The sequence below is a fragment of the Rhodotorula toruloides genome (genome assembly GCF_000320785.1).
Source record: "Rhodotorula toruloides NP11 unplaced genomic scaffold Scaffold33, whole genome shotgun sequence".
NCBI classification, from domain to species: Eukaryota; Fungi; Basidiomycota; class Microbotryomycetes; order Sporidiobolales; family Sporidiobolaceae; genus Rhodotorula; species Rhodotorula toruloides.
The window spans coordinates 43,440-65,519 of record NW_015622993.1 but is presented as its reverse complement, the minus strand read 5'-3'; the positions used below and the strand labels follow the sequence as shown (position 1 = coordinate 65,519).

The following is a 22,080-nucleotide window of genomic DNA, read 5'->3' as shown; positions in this document are numbered from 1 at the left end:
CCTTCAGAAGAAGCGAAAGAACACCTCGCGGTCCGCTTCCGCACGAGAGTTCCCTCCTGCTCTTCCTCCGTCCACTCCGTCGGTCGCGCACCTTCGCGTTGTACTCGCGCTACTCCACTGCAACCCAAGAGCTTCATTTACCTTCGTCCCATTCATTCCCGCCTGCACTCCTTTCGCCTCCAGTCGCCTTTCGTCACTCCGCTCCACATCCCGCAGCCAAACAACTCGGCATCGGCACGCTTGTCCTCGCAGTTCTCATTCTTGCTCTCCTTTGGACCCCTTCACAAGCCTGAGAATGCTACGCCCGAGCTAAGGGACTGACCCGCCTGACTGACTGCATTTGGATGGGACTCTTCAAGCGCCGGAACAAGCGATCGAGCGGGATGAGTACGAGCGGGACGGAGGAGCAAGGGAAGGACGGGCGAGGGGAGGAGATGTTGAGGGTTGTGAATTGTACGGTGGGCGAGGACGAGCAGAGGGTCTGGAAGGCGTTCGTGAGGGACGTTGAGGGCAAGGTACGTTTCTCCGCTCGAGGGCTTTGCGTGGGTAGGCTGGGAGCGCTGACGGCTTGCTTGGTGCGTGAACAGGCTTATGTGATGATTGTGGGACTGGCGGGAGTGCTTGTTGCGGTCAATGTCCTGGTCCTTTCGTGGGAAGTGAGGGTCGCTCTGAGTCTCGTCGTCGCAGGTGCGTCCGCCTTCTCCTCCATGACAGACTACAAGAGTGTCTTAACGTCGCACTCTACAGGCCTCGTCACCTACACCCTCACGACCCGCCTGCACTCCGCCTCGCTCGACTACCCCTCCTACCTCTCCTCACTCTCCTCCTCGCGCTTCTCTCACCCCGCCGACCCCTCTTCAGCCGCCAACAAGAAAGAATACGAATCAGCGGAATGGATCAATGCGGTGCTGGACAAGCTTTGGCCGATTGTGGATCGCGGATTGTTTGTTGCGGGCATTGATTTGATGGAGGATGCGATGAAGGCCTTGACGCCGCCCGTGGTGGTGAGTACTCGCCGCCCCCTGATAGCGATCAGCGGCTCTCACTGCTATCGCTGTTTTCGTGAATGTGGTGGCCAGACGCACAACTGACCTCGTCTTGTTGACGTCCCTCGCAGCGCTCCGTCCGCGTCACCTCCTTCGAGCAAGGCACCCACCCCGTCCGCGTCCTAGGCTTCCGCATCCTCCCCTCCTCGCCCACCTCCTCATCCTTCGCCTCCTCCTCCTCGGCCTCACCCATCTCCTCCTCCAAACCCCCCTCCTCCTCTCCACCCTCTACCAAACCCCCTCTCGGTACCTCCGCCCGCCTCGCAGGCCAAGGAGACGCAGAAGGCGAGATAAGCGGGTCGACGCACAGCGCTTGGAGTGATCCGTCGGATCCGCAGCCGGCGCCGTGGGCGGCGGATGCGGAGGAACAGGGAGAAGGGAAGGAGGCCGAGAGCGTCGAGATGGAGGTTGAGGTGGCGTATAGGAGGAAGGTGGGCGTTGTTAGGAAGGGGAAGGGAGAGACGGATGAGGAGGGGGTGAAGATGGGAAGGGGGACGGCCGATGCGGAACTGGGAGAGGGCAAGATCGAGCCGGATGATCCGAGCGAGAACATGCATTTTGTCGCGTGAGTCGCGGGCGTCGCGAGTTCGTTATATACGCCGTACTCGCGAATATAGCTGACTTCGCCCGGTTGCTCGGCTCACAGCTACGTCGGCATTGGCGCAGTATGCTATCACACGTCCTTCTGCCTACGTGACAAGCTTGCTGATGTGTTGCGCCTCGTGCAGCACAAGATTGCGACGCTTCCCGTTCCCGTCCTCATCGCCATCACTTCCCTTCGCGGCACGATGCGCTTCCGGCTCCAGTTCACTCCCGAGCCGCCCTTCATCAAGACAATCACGTTCGGCTTCGAGGGGATGCCCCAAGTCGAGATGAGCGCTCATGTGCGTGACTGCCTCCCTGTACTCGCGCTCGCTTCTGACGCTCTACCTCGCAGCCTCTCCGCGGTTCGCTCGACGTCCTCTCGCTTCCGCTCCTCAACACCTACGTCTACAAGGCCGTCGAGTCGGTCATCGCCAACTTCGTCTTGCCCAGGAACTACGGGCTCGACATCAGGAAGGTCCTGCTCGGCGGAGACGTCGCGATCAGTGCGTGCGCGCTTGAGCGTCCGTCCGCCGTCTAGCTTCGCGGAACTGACTTGCACGGCGCGACGTTCGAACAGAGACCCGCACGATCGGCATCGTCGTCCTCGTCGTCCACTCCGCCTCTCACCTCCCAGCGCCTACAAAGACCGCCGCGCTCCTCCCGACACGCAGGCCGGGCATCGATCCCTACCTCCAAGTCTCGTGGGCGGGGATGGGCAAGTCGCTGTATAGGACGAAGGTTGTGCGGGCTGTGAAGGAGGGCGGGGAGGCGAGGTGGGAGGAGATGTGCTTCGTCAGGGTGCCGAGTGAGCCGGTGCAGGACGACGCGAAGTGAGTTGCGCCTACTTGTGCCTTCGGGTTTCTCGGCGAGCTGACGAGTGTGACGGCTTGCAGGATTCGCCTCAAGCTGATCGACCACGACCGCTTCCGCGAGGACGAGTGCGCTCCGCTTGCTACAAGCGTTCCTCCCCTTTTCTGACGGTTCCCTCGCACAGCACTATCGGCTACGTCGACATGCCCATCCGCTCACTTCACTCGAAGCCCGGCGAGTGGAGCAAGCGGCAGGACAAGCTCGTTACAATCGAGAAGGGCGACAAGGGCAAGGTCAACCCGAAGGTGGCTGCGGGTGGCGAGGAAGGCGAGGAGGAAGCGACCGTTGTCGAGTACAGTGCAGGTGCGCCCGCTCGAGAAGTTGGGACTTGGAAAGCGACTGATTCGCTTCGCTCGGACAGCGTTCTTCCCGCTCGTTGAAAAGCTTCCGAAGAAGGACGGAGAGAAAGCGGAGGTCAAGGAGGACAAGCACGATCCGCTAGCCTCGACCGACTTCGGCGCCCGCAAGTTCGAGGAGGAGGAAGAGCACGAGAAGAAGAAGCGCGGCAGGCTTGAGGCGCTGCAAGAACTCGTGCGTCGCGCGCTTGATCTCTGAACATATCACGCTGATGCCGCCTCCAACAGCTCGCCGGCCGTCAACCTGCTCCTCGCTCTCATCCGTCCGGCATCCTCTCCTTCCAAGTCCACTCGATCGCCGACCTCCAGCTCGAGAAGCACTCGGGACCGATCAAGGCGGGCATGCAGAACCTCAAGATGGGTCCGACGAAGGCGGTGCGGAAGGCAGAGTTGCCGAGCAGCTACGTCCAGGCATTCGTCAACGACGAGATGATCTTCCGGACGAGGCTCAAGCCGGTGCGTTGCCCTCCTCGGGGTTCCGCAATCACAAACACTCACTGACGGTTGTGTAACGCAGTTCTCCTCAGGTGCGCCGCGAGCGTGATCGTCTCCATGGCGCGAAACTGAACGCTCCCTGCAGCTCCTTACTTCAATGGCGGCAGCGAAGCGTTCCTTCGCGACTGGACGAACGCGAACATGTCGTTTGCAGTGATGGACTACAGGAACCGCGGTGCGTCCGTGCCGAGCGTCTACTCGGGCGAGACTAACGGCTCTACTGTGCAGATCACGACGTCCTCGCCGGCTACGTTTCGATCAATCTCGGCGAGGTGCTCAGCGAGACGAGTCAGCACTCCAAGTGCGTCTCGCAGGCGCGTTTTCCTCTTCGACCAGGACTAACGCAGTTTGTCGCTAGGTGGTACCCCCTGCTCGGCGGAAGTGGCAGCGGACGCGTTCGCATCTCGCTGCTCTTCAAGCCGCTCGCCATCGACATTCATCCCTGTGCGTTCGCTTCGCTTCGCTTCTCTCGCGCACCAAGCTGACGCGGACATTGCAGCCCTGCGCGAATGGTCCGTCGGAACCGTGCAGATCGCTTCTGCCTCGCTGTCGGGTCTGCACGAGCGCAACTTTGCCGGCGGTTTGAGGTTCGAAACCGAGGAGGGTACTTCTGCGATTGTCCCGGCGGTGGATAGGCAGGATGCATCGGGTCCGTCAACCTCGCCCGCCTAGCGCCTATCTCACGCCTCACTGACTTTCGCTTCCGCAGAAACGGACGCCTTAACCTTCGACTTCTCCTCCGGTCCCATCGTCCTCCCCGTCCTTTCTCGCATCGCGCCTGTTCGCGTCAGCTTGTACGGCGCTGCGATGACGGGTGCCAAGTCGTCCAAGAAGGCGTTTGCGAGGGGGGTCTTCGTTGTCAATGAGGTGATGAGGGGCGAACCAGACGAAGTTCGGATCACGCTCTCGAGGTTCGTGTCGCATGAGTCCTGCCTCCCGCCTGCGATCTGACATCTCGGCATGCAGAGCGAAAGATCCCGTCCTACCCTGCCCTCACCCTCTCCCTCAGCTTCTCGACATCCCTGTAACGGAGTCGCCTGCCGAAGCCAACACCAACGAGACCACCTCCTCACCGCGACCTTCATCCGCTTCGGAAACGGCACACCCCGGACAACCGACGAGCCAGGATGACCTCGTCCTCACCCTCCACCTTCGCTGGCGGCCTGGCATGTCGAGCACCCACTCTACAGTCGTCCTCTCCGCCTCGTCCGCCGCCAGGTCGGCTTACCAGCTCTACCTTTACAAGCGGGACACGGAGGCGCAGTCGAGGCGGGAGAAGCGGGGCGAGCGCGAGCGGGCTGGGGGCGATGCGATGGAGGACGAGGACGCGCGCACCGTCGATACGTCCGCGGAATGGTCGAGCGAGAGTGATGACGACTTCGGCGCCGAGGCGATCGAGGAGAAGAAGGATGGAACGCGGATGAGGAAGGGCGGTACGTTCCGCTGGCTCAAGCATGGCGCCAAGGTCGCGCAGAAGAAGTTTAAGAAGACGAAGGATCACGGCTTGACGGATCCAGCGCCCGACACGGAGCTTCAGGCGGCGCTTTGAAGACGGCCGCGCAAGGAGTCGATGCTTTACCCTCTCGCTGAACCTTCGGCAGGCATTTCCTTCGCTTGCCCTTGTACATCCAGTACCCCGCAACGTTAGATTGCGCCGCAATTCAATCGTTCGCACGTATTGCCCGCCGTCGTCGCTCGCGCTCGCCTCTTACCTTCCTTTGCCGCGTTCCGCTCGCTCCGCCCACCTCGACGCCTCTCTTGACTGACTCTGCTGAGCTTCTACCGAAAGGCAGACTCCCTTGCGCCTTATAGGACGGCTCAAGGGAGCCGCGCTCGGCATTGGCAATCTCATCAACTTGACTCGCCGTCTCGCTCCGCTCTCTCTCTCCTGCTACACCTGCTGGGACCATGTCGAGCTCTGCTATCGAGCTGGAGTCGCTCGGCGCACCCACACCGGCGGACACCCCTGCGACCTCGCGCCCAGAATCCATCGTCTCGCTCAACCCCGGCACGCACAGGCGAAGGTCGGCATCGTTGTCGAGGAACGCAGACGGGCCGCCAGACAACAAAGAAGGTGCGTGAACGTGTCCCGCTGCTCGACTGCTCGAGCTGACTCGTGATTGCTCGCCGACAATCAGCGTTCGACTCGTATCCAGAGTGGAAAGGCGGGTGGAAGCAGGTCCTCGCCTGCTTTGCGTTGTTCTTCACGACACTGGGAGGCGTGTACTCCTGTGTGTCCGTCCTTCATCGCACTGTCAACCCGACTTTGCCCAACATTTGCGGCCGACTTCCTCCTCCTCCAGCTTACGTGCTGACCTCCTCGTCTGCGGTTCAGGGGGAGTCTTCCAAGATGCGCTCGTTACGGCAGGACTTGCGCCATCCTCCACACTCGCCTTCGTCGGATCCGTGCAGGCGACGATGGAGGCCATCTTGGCGATTCCCATTGCGCGGATAGTCAGCGCGTACGGTCCAGTGCGTCTTCGACGTACGCGACGATGCGCTCCACACGCTGATGCCGCTCTTCTGCCCGCAGCGCCGCGTCGCTCTCGTCGGCTCCGCTTTCGTCGGTCTCGGGTCGATTCTCGCTGGCTGGTGCACCGGTAGCGTCGCGGGCCTCATCATCACGGAAGGCTTCATGTTCGGCATTGGACAAGCCTTGTGCTTCTTCAGCGCCGCGACCCTGCCGACCATGTACTTCCTGCGAAGTCGCAATGTTGCGTGAGTCTCCCTCTCGCTCCTGCACCAGCACCGCTTCGTCGCTAGTCTCGAAGCACATTTGCTGACGCTTGCCCACGGCGTCTCGCCTGCAGGACGGGCATGGTCTACTCGGGTGCCGGACTAGGCGGAGCCGTCTTCTCGCTAGTAACGGCGCAGCTGCTCAAGCGCCTCCACAGCCTGCCATGGACGTTCCGCACAGTCGGGCTGATCATGACGGCGATCAACGTCCCAGCCGCCCTCGTGCTCAAGAGTCGTGGCGAGAAAGTGCCGTTCCAAGGCGGGAAGGGCAAGAAGGTCGACGCTGAGGAGCGCTCAACCGGTTCGAAGTATTTCGATCGGTCAGTCCGCCTATTTGTCCTGAATGAGAGTATTACTGAGTTGTGACCGCCTGCAGAACCCTCTTTAAGGACCCTCGATTCTGCCTCATCCTCACCGGCACTGCCGTCGCCCTCTTCCCTCTCTTCGTCCCGCCGTTTTTCCTCCCGCTCTATTCGACTTCAATCGGTCTCAGCACCACAACGGCCGCGCTGATCCTTGCCGGTAAGTGCGAGGGAACGACTGGCATAGCGTCCGCGATTGACTTTGCCTCGTCTCGTCGCGACAGGCTTCAACCTCTCCTCCGCGCTCGGTCGCATCTGCTTCGGTCTCGGCGCAGACCGGTTGCTCGGATCGCTTAACGCACTCGTCCTCTGCCTCGTCACGGTCAGCGTCAGCACGCTGCTGATTTGGCCTTTCGCAGATGCCCTCGCCCCTTTGTCCGTCTCCTCTCCCTCGCATACGCTCGGAGCAGATGCTGACTCGTCGAAACGCTAACAGGATCGTATTCTCGGTCATCAACGGCTTCTGCGCGTGCGTTGATTCCTCTGCCTCTCGCTCCAGCCTTCGTAGCCTGACCCTCCTGCGCACCCAGCGGCGGCATGTTCTCGCTCATCCCCGGCACGCTTAGCAGCGTCTTTGGTACGCGCCGACTGACCGTCATCTTCTCGATGAGTGCGTCTGCTCTCCCTCGTCGTTCTCGCTCGCCAACTCAGCTAATACTGCTCCTTCAGTCGTCACCTCCTGGTCACTTGGCTACTTCCTCGGCGCGCCCATCGCAGGATTCCTTCTGCAGGCGTACGGCGGACCGGACCGAGGACCGAAGGCGTATCAGCCCGCAATCTTCTACTCTGGAGGGCTCAGCGTGCTGGCGGCGGTCTTGGTGGGCGCGGCAAGGTTCAACATCAGTCGGACGTTATGGAAAAAGATGTAGAGCGATGTATGAGTTTAGATGATATGCTATCAGTCGACAGCGATCTGGCAGCGGGAAAGAATCGCAAGGATGAAGGATGAGCGCGAGGCGTTCGAGGCAGATTGCCGTGCCGTTCTCGTTAAGGTCAGTTGCCAGCTCTAAGCCGCTTCTCGTACTGCTTTGGTTATCACTCAAGAGTGATCAAGCGCTACGAGTATGGGAGAGTGAGAGACGGGCGGGGAGAAGCGTGACGGTGGGAAGGTGAGGAAGCTGGCGGAGTCGCACAGAGTCGCACTGAGAGAGCGACTTAGTTCTTTGCTAATTCCTTGTACCCACTCGCCAATCCACCACTATTGAAGTGAAGAGTTATGTCAGTTACGAGGCGGAGGAAGAGGAGAGGGGGCGAAGGGCTCACTGCTTTTCCTCCTGCATCTTGTCGCCGACAGCCGAGAGACCAGCCGAGGCGCGGTCGGTGAGCGAGGCGTCAGTGTTGCCCTTGGCGACCTCCTGCGAACGAGACGGAGACGTGCTTCAGCTCGAGAAACGAGAACAGCCGAGCGAGGGCGACGATGCACCTTGTTTCCCCTCTTCGAGGCGCCCGAGGTCCACTCCTTCGCGGTATCCGAGACGTAGTTGGCACTCTGAAGAGTAGCATGTCAGCGTTCGCCCGTAATAAGCTATTCGACCGTTGCAAGCGGCGGCCTCGTCCTCGTCCCGCAAGTCCGCCCGCAACGAGTCCGCGAGACTCGCGCGTCCGGGATACTTGTACTGATGCACCCGACAGTTCTAGTAAAACGTGCGCTAGCCCGTTCGTACAGAGAAAAGCAGGACATCGACGAGAGAAGAAAGAGGAGGAGGACAAAGGGTCAGCAAGCGGTCATGGTCGGCGGTACAAGGCAGAATTCAGAAAGACTCACCGCGTGGTTGATCGTAGGCGCGCAGGTTAGCGCTTTGGGTCGCTTACAATGACTCGAAGGCGGTGAGCGAGTTGAGCGAAGCAAGGTGCGGTGTTCAGCGGAATGCCAACTCTCCCTGAGCAAAGTCGGAGGAGTTAGCACGCTTTTCAACGCTGCCGGACGCTCAGGGAAGGTGCTGCATGACTTGCGACGGGAGCTCGCGCTATGGCAGCTGCTACACCGTTCCGACCTCCCGCATCGCTCGACGCCGTTGCTCGACTCGGTGTTCCTGCACAGCCTTCCCCTCGACTTGCACACCGGCGACTTCGGCATGCTCAAGTACGCGCGACATGCCCTCAAAGGTTACGCCGACCGAAGGAGGAGGTGCGATCGGAAGGAGAGAGATGTCGAGGACGAGGCGGCCGAGGGTAGACCGCCCATAACCGAGCAATGTAACGAGCTCGTCAGCTGTGACCGTTTTGGTCTGGCAGGTCAAGCGCTTGTAGGACCGCCGCGCGAAACCAAGGATTGGCTTGAACGGCAGGCGACCGCTGATGGTCAACCGTGTGACTCCTGAGAGCTGCGAGAGTGTTTCGGAGTAGTCGAGGAAGCTGTCGATAGAGTGGAGTGCCAGGCGTTGTAGGTTAGACGGTCGCGGGAGGGATGAATGGACATTGTCGAGAAAGTCGCCATTGACGAGATTGCGAAGGGAGAGACTGCGCAGTGACAGGGAAGCGCTAAGAAGTTGCAGAAGAGGTGGCGTGTTGACTACTTGACCGTCAATGCTGAGCGATGCCAGCCATTTTAACGGTAACGGTGCGGTGTCGGCGCAAGGAACTCTGTACGGCCTAAGCGAACCAAATAGCCGCACTTCGTGAAGGTGGGGGTATTGCTGAAGAGCGCCGAGAGTGTCGACGAGGTGCATCCTCTGCTCCTCATCCAGACAGTCGTGCAGGTCGACGCGCTGGAGGAGGGGAAGAACGCTTGTAGTGTGCTGCTGAAGGATGCACGGGACAGCCACCCGGGCTCCGGAGTATATCCTCAGCACGCGCACATTGTCGAGACAGGCGAGGAGAATCGGAATCGGCGGCACGTCCTCGCCGAAGTCGTCCACCCGAGAGTAGCTTCGCCCAAGGACGAGCCTGCGGACGACGATTCGAAGCTCCGGGCACGTCTCAAGTGCCATGTGCAGGCACCGGATGCGAGCGATCGAGCGGCACTCGACAGTGTCGAAGACGAGCCGCCGCGCAAAGGGGAGGAAGCGTCGCGAGATCAAGGCGAGGTATGGTCCCGCCCGTTGAGCGTGAACGAACTCGCAAATGGTCAAAAAGAGCTCGGTAGGGAGGCTGGTGAGGTAGTCGGCGCCAGGTGACGCGCTGAGGGGAGTCGAGTCGGGCGAGGTCTGCAGCAGCGAGGCTCAGCTCCCGAAAGCGGCCTTGAACAGCGGTCGCAGGCGTCCGCCTCACCTGCTGAACCCTCTCAGGCCCCTCGCTCTCCATCCTGACAGTTCCCACGGGCGCGACGAGCTGTTGCGGGAGGTCGAGGTCAGCTAACTGATGAAGCCCAAAAGCGGCGCGAGAGGCGAACGCACAGTGCTGAAGCACGCGGCGAGCAGAAGAAACGAGTCCCAGCAGCGTCTGGGCAGCTTGAGCGAGGCAGTCTGAGCGAGAGCAGCGGAAGAGCGGTGAGCGGTCGGAGGACAACCTCCTCGAGGACGAGGCGGCTTGGCTGTGAGCTCTCGCACGGGGCAAGTCCTGCCATACTTTGACCGCCGCTCTTTCGATACGTTTCAAAGCGTTCGGCGCAGGCAGCTTGCTCCCGCGCGATGACTTCTCTCAGCTTGCGACCCGCCCTCCTCGACCTCGCGAGATGCCGGGGTGCAGACGAGACGGTGTCTTTCGTCGCGCGCTGTGCCCAGCAGACTGCGCAAACTAAGGAGGAACTCAAAGCCGAACAGCGAAGCGAGCAACGTTGATGACGGGTCAAGCATCGAGCCACGACGAGCGAGCGGTGAGCAGCGACTGCGTACGCTCGTCCCCACGACTGACACCGGTACGAGAACAGCAGCGCAAGGTCGAGTAGAACTGCTAGATTGCTTGGTAATCAAGTACACGGCTCGGGGTGGTGGGCTGACAGCGCGTTTAACGGCGAGTCGGCGAGAAGGGGTATGTTCGGCGGTTCAGAAGGGCTGAGGGAAAGCGGCAGCACTGGCGTTTAGTGCTGTGCCGACTTTTTGTATGCCTCAGCTTGCCCACTGCTGTTTAAGCGATAGACAGGTCAGCCTAAGCCACGCGGAAAAGAATGAAGGTCGCCAACTCACTGCTTCTCCTCCTGGATCTTGTCCGAGACGGCATCGAGTCCGGCCGAGGCGCGGTCAGTGAGCGAAGCGTCGGTGTGGCCCTTGGCGACCTCCTGCAGTAGCGAGGGGGAGAGCGTCGTCAGCTCGCGTCGACACTCAAGCCGACAAAGCAGACGCACCTTGTTGGCCTCCTTCGACGAGCCGGCGGTCCACTCCTTGGCAGTCTCGGTGACGTAGTTGACGCTGCGAAGGCGAAGACGGTCAGCCACAGGTACTCGAGCTGGGGAGGCGAGATGGCGCCATCTCTCGCCGGCCGCGCCAACTCGCTCGAACCGTCAAACTCACGCGTCCGAGATGGTGTTGGTGATGCTCTCGCCGGTGGATCCTGCGGTAGTCGAGGCCCTATGGAAGGAGAGAGTAACAGGAACGAGGGAAGAGAAGAGGGGGGGGGAGGCGAGGATCAGCCAACCATCCTGGACGGGGCGCTCAAAGGGTCGTGCGCCAAGGGCCACTCACATTGTGTGTATAGGGTTTGTGGGTGGGTGGGTGTGGAAGTGTGTGCGAGTGAGAGCGAGTGAGGTGAAGGAGAAAGAGAGAAGAGCGAGGAGAGAGCGAAGGGAACCAGCCAGCCTCCCGCACCGAAGTGGGGCGATCGTGCCGCAGCGAACGAATCAGCAGGACAAACGTTGTAAACCCGGCGACGTCATCGAGCCGAACTTGGGGGCAATTTCGACGTGACGATGCTTTGTTGACCTTTCGACCAAGGGAGACTTTTCTGCGACGACGACAGACCCGCTGGCGATGTTGCGTGCCGCCTTTTGCCATGAGTATACGGCAGCAGAGGTCGGGCTGGCCACGCTCCCGCTGCGGGATGAGTATGGAAGAGTTGATCTGGGCACCGGGACCAAGGCGTCGCGCGAGATGCCGTTTCCTCCCCTCCTTTGACCCTCTGAGGCTGCCGCTGCGCTCAGTCGTGCACTGTCGGCGTGATGCGAGCCCTGGACTGGCGTAGCTTGTCTTGGGCGAGGAATTCGTAGGGAAGCAAGCCAGGTTGAGAAGGTCAAGCCGAGCGGCAGGCGGTCAAAGCGACGGTCTGTCTGTCGCTCGCTCTCGACGGGCACCGCTCAGAAAGACTTGCTGACGGGCTCTACAGTGTCTGTGAGAACCAGCTGACCAGGTTTGAGGCGAGGAGCGCAAGGTGTACCGACGCTGGAAGAGCGTTCGCCTCCTCGAAGCCAAATCCTCGACGGCGTCCGGGCGGCTCCGCGCTGGCTTGGCCCGGCAGCATTCACGACGGGGCTGTGCTTGCCGAGCGACACGCGCAAGTGTTTTTCGAGGCAGCAGGGGGAAGGGTGAACGATCCTTCGCATCGTCATTCTCGAACGAAGTGGGGCAAGCGACCTCGCTCCAGCTCGTCGCCTCTCTCTCTCCTTCCTTCTCCTCTACCACCGCTTTCACACTTCACACACAACGACCAAGAACACCTTTACAATGTGAGTGGGTGAAGGTCCGTCTGCTCAGGACCGCCGACTGACCGTTCGCTGTGCTCCTCCTCCCTCTTCGCTCGACCACTCCCTACTCATCTCCATATAACAGGGCGTCTGCGCGTTCCACCAGCACTACCGAGTCTATCTCGAACACCGTTTCGGACGCGTGAGTCTTGCAAACGATGCGGGCGGATTTGCGGGACGAGGACGAGGTCGCCGCTTGCGACGGTCGAATGGCTTCTCACGAGCTGGCGCTGACATGCTACTCTTTATAGTGCCAACTACGTCTCGGAGACCGCGAAGGAGTGGACCTCGGGCGCCTCGAAGGAGGGCAACAAGGTGCGTCGTCGCCGTCGCCCGGCTGTTCTCGTTACTCGAGCTGACACACGTCTCCGTCTCGTTCGCAGGAGGTTGCCAAGGGCAACACCGACGCCTCGCTCACCGACCGCGCCTCGGCTGGTCTCTCGGCTGTCGGCGACAAGATGCAGGAGGAGAAGCAGTAAGTTCCTGGGTCTCTTCCTCCTTCCCTCGACTTGCCGCTGACTGTTCTGGGCGCTTGCAAAGCTCGTCTGCGGCAAGCGGTTATAAGGAGTCGGCAAAGCACTAAGTCGCTCGCTCAGTGCGACTCCGCCAGCTTCCTCCTCCCCGCCGCCACGCTTCTTCCCTCTCCTCCTCCCACACTCGTAGCGCTTGATCACTCTTGAATGATAACCAGAGCAGTACCCTACAACTTTCTCCTTGTCCGTTGTGCGTCCCAGCCTGCTCTTGCGAGTCGTCTACGCTGTCCCGCTTCCACGAACGCTTGCTGTTCATGCTCTTTCCCTGGGCCTCTGCAGTCTATCGCAATACGTCGCAAGGAGACTTGCTGCAGGAAGCTCCTCCCCCTTCGCGCGCGGCAGCGCTGGGTCAGCGCTCTCTCCCTCTCTCGCTCTCCTTCTCCTCCACGCTTCGTACCCCGTTCGCTCGGCATTCCGCTCGTACAGGCTCGCAGGTTCAATACACAGGCTGAGTAGGCTCGGCGCACGACAAGCAAAGGCTTTTAGCGCTTCCGCCAGGACGGTCGGCTGGCTTCTGCCTTTCTGCTCCTCCATCTCCTTCGCCCTTCGCTGTCCCTCTTCTCCCTACAGCCGTCTTCGCATTCGCAGCGTCAACTACGTGACCGAGACCGCCAAGGAGTGGACCGCCGGCTCGTCGAAGGAGGCCAACAAGGTGCGTCTGCTTCCTCGGCTCGAGTGTCGACGCGAGCTGACGGCGCTTTCTCCCTCGCTACCGCAGGAGGTTGCCAAGGGCCACACCGACGCTTCGCTCACTGACCGCGCGTCGGCCGGACTTGATGCCGTCTCGGACAAGCTCCAGGAGGAGAAGCAGTGCGTGGCGGACTTCTCCTCCTCCTCCTCGACCACTCTCGCTGACTATCCTCTCGAACAAAGCTCGGGACAAGCCGAGGCGTACAAGAAATCGGCACAGCACTAAACGCGCGTGCTGCCGCTTTCCCTCAGCCCGCTGAAGCGCAGAACATACCCCTTCTCGCCGACTCGCCGTCAAACGCGCCGTCAGCCCACCACCCCGAGCCCTGTACCTGATTACCAAGCAATCTAGCAGTTCTACTCGACCTTGCGCTGCTGTTCTCGTACCGGTGTCAGTCGTGGGGACGAGCGTACGCAGTCGCTGCTCACCGCTCGCTCGTCGTGGCTCGATGCTTGACCCGTCATCAACGTTGCTCGCTTCGCTGTTCGGCTTTGAGTTCCTCCTTAGTTTGCGCAGTCTGCTGGGCACAGCGCGCGACGAAAGACACCGTCTCGTCTGCACCCCGGCATCTCGCGAGGTCGAGGAGGGCGGGTCGCAAGCTGAGAGAAGTCATCGCGCGGGAGCAAGCTGCCTGCGCCGAACGCTTTGAAACGTATCGAAAGAGCGGCGGTCAAAGTATGGCAGGACTTGCCCCGTGCGAGAGCTCACTGTCGAACCGTCTCCTGCTCTGAGTAGGTTGTCTTCCGTCCGCTCACCGCTCTTCCGCTGCTCTCGCTCAGACTGCTGCGCTCAAGCTGCTCTGACACTGCTAGGACTCGTATCTTCTGCACGCCGTGTGCTTCAGCACGGTGCGTTCCCTCCGCGCGCCGCTCTCGGGCTTCATCAATTGGCTGACCCTCGACCTCCCGCAGCAGCTCCTCGCGCCCGTGGGAACTGTCAAGATGGAGAGCGATGGGTACACAACGGCTGAACAAGTGAGTCGGACCCTTGTGACGGCTTCTCGAGGCCTCTTTCGGGAAGCTGATCGTCGCGGTCGCAGACCTCGCTCGACGCGACTCCCTCGAACTCGTTGCCCGGCAGCGACTATCTCACCAACCTCCCTACCGAGCTCTTCTCTACCATCTGCGAGCTCGTCCGCAAGAGCACGGAGGGACCGTATCTCGGCCTCGTCTCGCAACGTTTCCTGCCTTTCGCTCGCCGACGCGCATTCAGCGCAGTGCGCATACGGTCCGTCCAGCGCCTTCATCGACTCCACAGCGCCGTTGTATGCTGTCCCGAACTCGCCGGCGTCGTCTTGGCGGTCGAGATTAGCGGGTACGGCCATGGCGGGTTTGAGGCGGGCATCGAGCTTTTTCGCCACCTCCTCGCCGCTCTCGTCAACTTGCGCCAACTCCAGATTTGCTACATGGCCAAGAGCCTTTGGCCTGTGGTGCTGGAAGGCGGAGAAGCCGGCGGCTTGCCAGCTCTTGAACGCATCATACTGCACGACTGCCTCTCTGGCGCACAGATGGCTCGCCTTCCGGAGACAATCCATCAGCTTCGCCACTATCCTCAGCTGCGATTCCTGCGCCTGCAGGTCATCGACCTTTACTGGCAGCGGCCTGACTTCACGATGGTCAAGCCTCTGCAAACGCAGCCGCTCAGAATGGATCGGATCGCCTACTTGGACATCGACAGCCCAGAACCTTACCAACCAATGTACCTGCGACTTCTGCAAGCCTGCACCTCGTTGGCAGAGTTGTCTCTCCACGTGCACCGATACGGCGGAAGTGTCGCGGCGGCAATCCAAGCTCTACCGAATCAGCTCGCCCTGCAGCACCTCACGCTGCACTCGACTCAGAGTGCCCGTCCTACACTTCCCGCGGATCACCAGCTGCACAACCTGTTCACCTTGACGCTCGGAGATCGCCTGCCGCTCAAGTCGATCCTCCCCAACCTCTCCTCCCTCCGCCGTCTCGAACGCCTCGTCTGCCGCACAGAGACGGTCGCAACGGACGACTTCCTCATGCTCCTCGCCGATTACACCATGCGACCGCCCGGTCTCGAAGAGATCGTCTGCGACTTCTCCCTTCGATCCGATTCGTCCCCTCCTCCTGGCATCAACTTCTAGGGCATGTCGCGCATTCTTGAGCTCGCCGTACGCGTTGGAGTGCAGGTCACAGGCAAGATGGTGAAGGTGTACAAGGTCGAGCAGCGTCGGCGGGCTTTGAAGGCCGAGCGAAGTGCGGCAGAGTAGCGGGCGAGGCGGGGCATGCTCCGCTCGCCACGGCGACGAGCATGTTGTCAACCTGTGCGCCTGCGCCTTTGCAACGATGTTGAGCGGCGACATCTCGGATCTCGGATGTTCGGTCATGCCTCCACTTAACCACTTCGCGGCCGCCGACTCTTCCCTTCGCTTTCCTCGCCCGCACACGCCTCCAACGCTCTCCAGCTCGCTCTATACCATGTCTCTCGGGTCCTGCTGCGTCTCTGGCTTCAAGGTGCGCACCCGTAGCTCCTCTCTCCGCCCCTCGACCAGCCTCGTCCCCACACCGTGGCCTCCCTGCAATGAGCTCACACGCGTGTGTCGCCGGCGTGCAGCACGAGGGAACTCCCTCTGGCAAGACCCAGGACATCAACGGTGTCTCCACTTGTGCGTCTGCGCTCTCTTGTGGCCGTGTTGCCGGTCAACTCGCCCGCTCACCCTCCGATTCGGTCAACTCGCAGACATCAGCCTCCCCAAGGGCGACTACGATAAGACCAAGGCATTGCTCTTCCTCACCGAGTACGTACGAGTGCTCGCCTGGCAGCCGATTTCCTCAAACGCTGATCCGCTCTTCGCCTTGCAGCATCTTCGGCACCAACCTGCCCAATGGCCAGCTCCTCGCCGACTCGTTCGCCGACAACGGCATCGCAGTTTACATGCCCGACTACCTCAACGGCGACGCCATCTCCGCTGCGGACCTCGGCTCGGGCAAGGTCCAGTTGATGGAGTGGCTCGGAAAGCACGGCCAGGACGTGACCCGTCCTCCTCTCGACAAGGTCATCAACCACCTCAAGGAGCAGGGTGTTCAGAAGTTTGCTGCGATCGGCTACTGCTTCGGTGCGTCGCCCGCTGAACTCGTTTCCCACTTCCGCTCATTCGTCCGCTTGTCTCCGCCCCGCCCATTCGCCCCCTGCAGGCGCCCGGTACGTCACCGACCTCGTCAAGGACTCGATCATCAAGGTCGGCGTCGTCGCGCATCCCTCGCTCCTGCAGTACCCTGCCGACATCGAGATGCTCAACAAGTCGAACGTCCACTTCCTCTGGCTCAATGCGGGCGAGGACTCGATGATGCACAACCAGGAGAGGCAGAAGGAGACTAAGCAGATCACCTCGGGCAATGACAAGCACAAGCATGTCGGTGCGTTCCCCTTCCCATCCGCATTCCTCTCAGGGATGAGGGACGCTCACCTTCGTTCGCTCACAGACTTCCCCGGTGCCGGACACGGCTTCGCCATCCGCGGCTCGCCCGACGACCCCAAGCAGCGCGCCGACGCCGACAAGGCGTTCGAGGAGTCGGTCAACTTCATCAAGGCTCACCTCTAGACGCCTTCAGACGCTCCTGCCGAAGCGTAGACGCGTGACGGCGTCATATATGATGCAAAAAGAGAAGTTCAAGCCTGACGAGCCGTGAAGAGCGCGGTGAAGAGAGTTGGCTGCACCTCGTCGACTCTGCTGCGTTATATGGTGCTCACGCATCTCGAGGTGTCGCTGGCTTGTGGTGGGGAGGCAAAGCTCAGCAGCTCACTGGCCAGCTCGCAAGACTTCACGACAGCCCGCCGCCCTCGCCCCTCCTCGCTTCGCTTCGCACGCTCTCTCCTCTCCTCTTCAGAGCACCCACCGCTGCGCGACCGTACTCTACACGTTGCTGCGCACGTCGGCCCGACGAATCCCTCCACCAGCAGCAGCTCCTACGTACAACGCCCAAAGATGGCCTCCTCCCCGCATCCTTCTCTCCTCCGCCGCTCCGCCGTCGTCCCCGACCGCGCCAACTCTCGTCGTTCAGCTTCCTGGCTGCTCTCTCAAACCTCACACCTTTTTTCTCTTGCCTTCCTTAAAGTCTGCCCTCCTCGACCTGCGCAATGACCGGACTCTCTGCGTGCTGCTCCTCGGGCTACGTCGTGCGTCGCTGTCGTTTACCCTGCGCCCCGTTTCTCGTGCTGACGACGCTCGTTGGCTTGTAGCACGAAGGAACGCCTGTTGGGACATTCGAGGACGTCAACGGTATCAAAACTTGAGCGCAGCAATTCCTTTCCTCCGGGTCCTTTCGCTAAACTCGTACGCTACCTGCAGACGTCTCCCGTCCGCAAGGTGACTATGACAAGACGAAGGCTTTCCTAATCCTCACCGAGTACGTCCCGGCGAAACGGGCCAGGGCGAGTAAGCGATTGACGAGTCTTGTGAACAGCATCTTCGGCGTCGAGCTTCCGAACGGCCAGCTCATTGCCGACGCGTTCGCCTCGAAGGTCCCCGTCGCAGTGTACATGCCCGACTACCTCTTTGACGACCCCGTCCCTCGCACGAACCTGACTCTCCCGGCAGAGGAGAAGAAGAAGCGACTCGGCGAGTGGTTGTCGCGGCACGGACAGGATGTTACGGCGCCTGCTGTTGACGAGGTCATCAAGGGGTTGAGGGAGAAGGGCGTCACGGAGTTTGCGGCGATTGGGTACTGCTTCGGTGCGCTTGCCCGCTCGTTTCGCCCGGCGCGAGGAATACGATTGATCCTGTTTGCACTCCGCACCCTCTCCTCTTTCCCAGGCGCCCGATGCGTCGTCGACCTCTGCATCTCGTCGCCGCCAGTCCTCTCCGCGGGTGCCGTTGCGCACCCGTCTCTCCTCGATGTCCCGGACGACTTGCACGCCCTCAACGCTTCGACTGTCGAGTTCCTCTGGCTGCACATGCTCCAGGACTTTGTCTTCACCAGGGACAAGCAGGAGCTGGCGAAGGAGATCACCAAGAACAACCCCAAGCATGTTCATGCGGGTGCGGTCCACGTCCTCTATCGTCCCGCCTGCCTTCCTCTGACCAGCAGTCCGCGACAGACTTCGACGGCGGTCACGGCTCGGCGAACAGGTGCGACCCGAACAACCCGCAGGAGCGCAAGGCGGCCGACGACGCGTTTGACAAGACCGTCGCTTGGCTGAAGGAGCGGTTCATGCACGAGTAAGCGGAGCTGAGTCTTCGGCCAATCATAGCGTGCCTCTAGAACCCTTTGAATGTCAGTGCAAGCTTTGTAGAGCCCTTCGGATGCGAGTCTTCGTTGACGATGCGTTCCGACTGATGAGGAAGCGAGAGGGGAGCAGGAAGAGGGTGGAGGGTTCCGAGAACTGCAGCGCGGCGATCCGCTGCATTGGGCAGTCCTTCAAGCGGCATAGCAACCCACAAAGCGTCAGGCGAGCGTGTCGTCGCGGGAGAGGGTCGCGTCCCCTTGTTCGCCCACCGCTTTCGCTCAACCTGACACATCTCGCTCGACTTTGCGCGCTCTTGCTGCCTGACGTGGCGCCATGTCACACGCACTGCATCCTCCGCCATCAAGCGGCATCCACCAGTCCTCCTTCGCCTCGCTCCAGCTCGAACAGGTCCTCGATGACCTCGCCGCCCGGTTCATCGTCAACCTGCCGCAGGAGGAGCTCGAGAGTATGGACAGGGTGTGCTTTCAGATCGAGCAAGCGTGAGTCTGATCTTCTTGCGGGACTTGGAGGAGGACGAATGTGCTGGGCGTGCCGAGGGGTTCAGCCGGATGGCGCGGTCGGACGAGCGTCGTACGCGGCGAGGGTGCAAACAGGTTGAACGAGGAGTACGGGAGTCTAGCTTGCTCTGGGCGAACCCTTGGCGTCGCTTGCGGCGGTGCTCGACTCTGCGGTTTGAGGAGCATGTGGGGTGATGTCAAGGAGGTCAACGTCGTTCCCAGCGCGTGCGTAGGTGCTCAAGGGCGCAAAAGAGCGGTACTGGCGCTGAACAGAGCGAGCTGCGTCTTCAATGTCGATTCTGCGCGGCCCAGCCTCTCTCCCAGCATTCGGAACGAACACTGACATTCGCTGCGCCCTCCTCCTCTCCACCTTCGACACAGACATTGGTATTACGAAGACTTCATCCGACCAACCGCCTCAAACCCGTCCCTTCTCCCCTCCTACTCCCTCAAGGCATTCTCGCTCCTCATGTTCGAGTCTTGCCCCCTTCTTCACGACCTCGTTCCGCAACATCAGACGATCTGGGAGTCTTTCATGAAGTATAAGGAGCGGGTACCGGTTTGCGGAGCGGTACTGATCAATGAGTGGTGGGACAAGGTGCGCCAGCTTTCGCCCTTTCTCGCGTCTCGCTCACCATTTGGGCTGACGCTGCTCGCGCTGTACCGACAGGTTCTACTTGTGAAGGGATGGACGAAGGGTTCGGCGTGGTCGTTCCCGCGAGGGAAAATCAACAAGCAGGAACCGGAAGCGATGTGTGCGGTCCGAGAAGTGCGTCGCGCTTCCCTTTGCTCGCGAATGTTCACCAACTCTGACGCCCTCGGTCGCTGCTGTAGGTCCTCGAAGAGACCGGCTTCGATTTGACGCCCTACTTCCCGCCCGAGCAACTCGACCCTTCCTACGAAGAGCCGGAAGGACAAGAGCGGCATCCGTACTACGTCGAGCTCGTCATCAGGGAGCAGAAGATCCGGCTATACTTTGTGCCAGGGGTCAGCGAGTTGACGCAGTTCGAGACGAGGACGAGGAAGGAGATCTCGGTGAGTTTGCGATCACCCCGTCGGCGTATCGCTCTCTTAATGGGTAGTGCTCGCTGCCTCGACGACCCGCAGATCGATGGACTCACCCGACTGACGTCGCTACCCTTCACAGAAAATCGACTGGTTCCGCCTGTCCGACCTTCCAACCTGGAGCAAGGATGCCAACTCGGGTGGCAAGAAGAAGGACTCGTCAGCGCGGACGAAAGGCGAGCTGGCGAACGGAAAGCAAGCGAAGTTTTACATGGTGACGCCGTTCATCTCGTGCGTCAGCACGAACCGAACTCTGCACAACCGGCGATGGGGGCTGACTCCGGCTCTTGCGCAGACACCTGAAGCTCTGGATCGACCGCAACAAGCCGAAGATCATCCCTGTCCGCCCCGCCGACTCGCCTGCGCCCTTCTCTCCGCCGTCCCTGCCCGCTCCTACCCGATCTCCGATCCTCGTCGGCGGCCGCGTGCTCAAGCCCTGGGTCGACAGCGACTTGGAGACGAGTACCGAAGAGGAAGAAGTGACGACGGACGAGGACGATGGCGTCGCTGAGGGCACACGGCGGCAGGCGTGGGAAACGACGCAGCAGGGAACCCAGGCGCTCGAGGCGCTGTTCTTTGGCTCGCCTCCGCAGACCGACCCGCCACCTCTCCCGCCTCTGCAACCGCCCCAGCCACACTTCGCCTTCGAGAACGACCACACCCCTCCCTTGCGCCCCCTCCCTGTCCCGACAACCCAGCCTGCTTACGCCTCGTCTGGATCCGTCAATTCTCCTATCACGGCGACCCCGCCTCACGTCGCTTACGAACGACAGCAATCCTTCGTCCAGCCCAAACCGAAGTCGTCGAACAACCAGCAGGCTCGGCTACTCGAGCTTTTCAGCGGCCAAGGCGCAACGCCTCCTCCGCCCGCGCAACCGTCGCAAGACTCTCACTCTCAGGGCAATCTCGTCGGGATGCTCGAAGGAATGGCGCTCGCCTCTCCATCGCCTCTGCCTCCGCTCGCTTCGACTTCGCACCCTGCCTTCCAGCATCAGCAGGCTCAGGCGTACCCTTCGCAGCAGCACGTCCACTTACAATCTCCGCAAAATCCTCATCACGCTCGTTCGCAACACCACCACCACGCTTCCCCGCTCACCGCCCACGCGTCTCTGCTCTTCTCCGCCCAGCCGCCACCTGAGACGCTCTCACACCCTCCTCGAGCGCCGATCACCGTCACCGAACTCGAGGAGTCGCAGCGCAAGGAGAAGCACGACGCACTCCTGCGCGCACTGCTGACCGTCGCCGCGAAGAGTCCACCCCGAAAAGCGGATCTCGAGCTGGAGCAGTCTTCGAGCTTTCCGAACGGCGCGAGCAGTAGCGGATACAGGAGTACGCCGGAGGACGTCGAGCGTTTATTCCGTCCGAATACCGGACCGTCGAGCGATGCGCCAGCCGCCCGACAGGCGCTCGACCACAACGGCTGGCCCCTGCCTACGCCTCCCGCCTCATCTCAGCCTCCGCCGCCGCCCCAACCGCCCAAGCATGCGCAACCTCCAACCAGCAAAGGTAGCCTGCTCTCCATTCTCAACAAGCCGCCCAGCAAGCAGCCCGAGCCTACTCCTTCGCTTCCCCTCATCCAGCCTGCTCCCTCATCTCAGCAACACCCCGCATTTACGCATGCGCCTCCGCCTTACCCAACTCACTCCCTTCCTACCCAGCCGTACGCGACGCCGCCAATGCTGCCGCCTCCACTTCCTCATTTCGCCGCCAGTCAACCTTACCCCGCAGGCGTTCATCTGCCGCAGGTCTCGGGGCCCGCGGCGTTTGTCGGCCACCCTCTCCACGCTCCCTACCCTCCACAGCACCCCGCGTACACCACCCTGCCTCTACAGCAGCCATCCTACCTTCCGCCTCATGCCGCACAGCAGCCAATCCCTCTCGCCTTCGCCTCTCAGCCTCCGCCAGCCATCCCACAGCAAGTCGTTCCGCAGCAGCTTATACCTCAGGCACCGGTGCAGCCTCAGCCGGCAGGAGCAGGTCGGGGAAACGTAGGGCAGCTGCTCGGACTGTTCAACTCGCGGGCGTAGTTTGGCGGCTCGTCAGCTGCAAAGCCAGTTACCACCGGACACTGCGCCT

At 61.3% G+C, this 22,080-nt stretch overlaps 9 protein-coding genes across 9 annotated transcripts; 7 read left to right on the top strand and 2 right to left on the bottom strand.

The window, feature by feature from the left end:
• Positions 1-383: 383 nt before the first annotated feature.
• Positions 384-4,901, top strand: RHTO_05464 (C2 domain protein; the record flags this gene model as incomplete). The annotated part of the gene is made up of 19 exons (XM_016419125.1): positions 384-515; positions 588-687; positions 748-1,004; positions 1,118-1,611; positions 1,693-1,711; positions 1,775-1,930; positions 1,984-2,134; positions 2,209-2,461; positions 2,525-2,569; positions 2,626-2,804; positions 2,863-3,032; positions 3,086-3,313; positions 3,375-3,384; positions 3,438-3,527; positions 3,581-3,653; positions 3,711-3,796; positions 3,852-4,001; positions 4,062-4,263; positions 4,319-4,901. 19 exons carry the CDS (start codon positions 384-386, stop codon positions 4,899-4,901), a joined length of 3,378 nt encoding a protein of 1,125 aa, XP_016270015.1.
• A 359-nt stretch (positions 4,902-5,260) lies between these two features.
• On the top strand, positions 5,261-7,319 carry RHTO_05463 (MFS transporter, monocarboxylic acid transporter; the record flags this gene model as incomplete). Its single annotated transcript, XM_016419124.1, has 10 exons — positions 5,261-5,426; positions 5,491-5,583; positions 5,688-5,824; positions 5,886-6,070; positions 6,163-6,408; positions 6,465-6,610; positions 6,675-6,825; positions 6,887-6,919; positions 6,981-7,060; positions 7,120-7,319. The coding sequence occupies 10 exons, from the start codon at positions 5,261-5,263 to the stop codon at positions 7,317-7,319; spliced, it is 1,437 nt and encodes a 478-aa protein (XP_016270014.1).
• Positions 7,320-8,429: 1,110 nt separating this feature from the next.
• Positions 8,430-9,693, bottom strand: RHTO_05462 (uncharacterized protein; the record flags this gene model as incomplete). Its single annotated transcript, XM_016419123.1, has 4 exons — positions 8,430-8,774; positions 9,066-9,188; positions 9,249-9,596; positions 9,661-9,693. 4 exons carry the CDS (start codon positions 9,691-9,693, stop codon positions 8,430-8,432), a joined length of 849 nt encoding a protein of 282 aa, XP_016270013.1.
• Positions 9,694-10,408: 715 nt separating this feature from the next.
• Positions 10,409-11,200, bottom strand: RHTO_05461 (glucose-repressible protein Grg1; the record flags this gene model as incomplete). Its single annotated transcript, XM_016419122.1, has 5 exons — positions 10,409-10,451; positions 10,515-10,606; positions 10,673-10,736; positions 10,839-10,895; positions 11,196-11,200. 5 exons carry the CDS (start codon positions 11,198-11,200, stop codon positions 10,409-10,411), a joined length of 261 nt encoding a protein of 86 aa, XP_016270012.1.
• Positions 11,201-11,984: 784 nt separating this feature from the next.
• Positions 11,985-12,587, top strand: RHTO_05460 (glucose-repressible protein Grg1; the record flags this gene model as incomplete). Its single annotated transcript, XM_016419121.1, has 5 exons — positions 11,985-11,986; positions 12,090-12,146; positions 12,256-12,319; positions 12,388-12,479; positions 12,545-12,587. Coding segments are annotated over 5 exons (258 nt in total).
• A 1,582-nt stretch (positions 12,588-14,169) lies between these two features.
• Positions 14,170-15,338, top strand: RHTO_05459 (uncharacterized protein; the record flags this gene model as incomplete). The annotated part of the gene is made up of 2 exons (XM_016419120.1): positions 14,170-14,202; positions 14,268-15,338. The coding sequence occupies 2 exons, from the start codon at positions 14,170-14,172 to the stop codon at positions 15,336-15,338; spliced, it is 1,104 nt and encodes a 367-aa protein (XP_016270010.1).
• A 334-nt stretch (positions 15,339-15,672) lies between these two features.
• Positions 15,673-16,796, top strand: RHTO_05458 (dienelactone hydrolase family protein; the record flags this gene model as incomplete). The annotated part of the gene is made up of 6 exons (XM_016419119.1): positions 15,673-15,708; positions 15,809-15,860; positions 15,935-15,992; positions 16,057-16,310; positions 16,390-16,611; positions 16,678-16,796. The coding sequence occupies 6 exons, from the start codon at positions 15,673-15,675 to the stop codon at positions 16,794-16,796; spliced, it is 741 nt and encodes a 246-aa protein (XP_016270009.1).
• A 536-nt stretch (positions 16,797-17,332) lies between these two features.
• RHTO_05457 (dienelactone hydrolase family protein) lies at positions 17,333-18,417 on the top strand (the record flags this gene model as incomplete). The annotated part of the gene is made up of 6 exons (XM_016419118.1): positions 17,333-17,371; positions 17,435-17,474; positions 17,544-17,601; positions 17,659-17,927; positions 18,009-18,233; positions 18,293-18,417. The coding sequence occupies 6 exons, from the start codon at positions 17,333-17,335 to the stop codon at positions 18,415-18,417; spliced, it is 756 nt and encodes a 251-aa protein (XP_016270008.1).
• Positions 18,418-18,754: 337 nt separating this feature from the next.
• On the top strand, positions 18,755-22,031 carry RHTO_05456 (mRNA-decapping enzyme subunit 2; the record flags this gene model as incomplete). The annotated part of the gene is made up of 6 exons (XM_016419117.1): positions 18,755-18,921; positions 19,321-19,537; positions 19,610-19,708; positions 19,774-19,974; positions 20,087-20,235; positions 20,300-22,031. The coding sequence occupies 6 exons, from the start codon at positions 18,755-18,757 to the stop codon at positions 22,029-22,031; spliced, it is 2,565 nt and encodes an 854-aa protein (XP_016270007.1).
• Between the last annotated feature and the right edge of the window lie 49 nt (positions 22,032-22,080).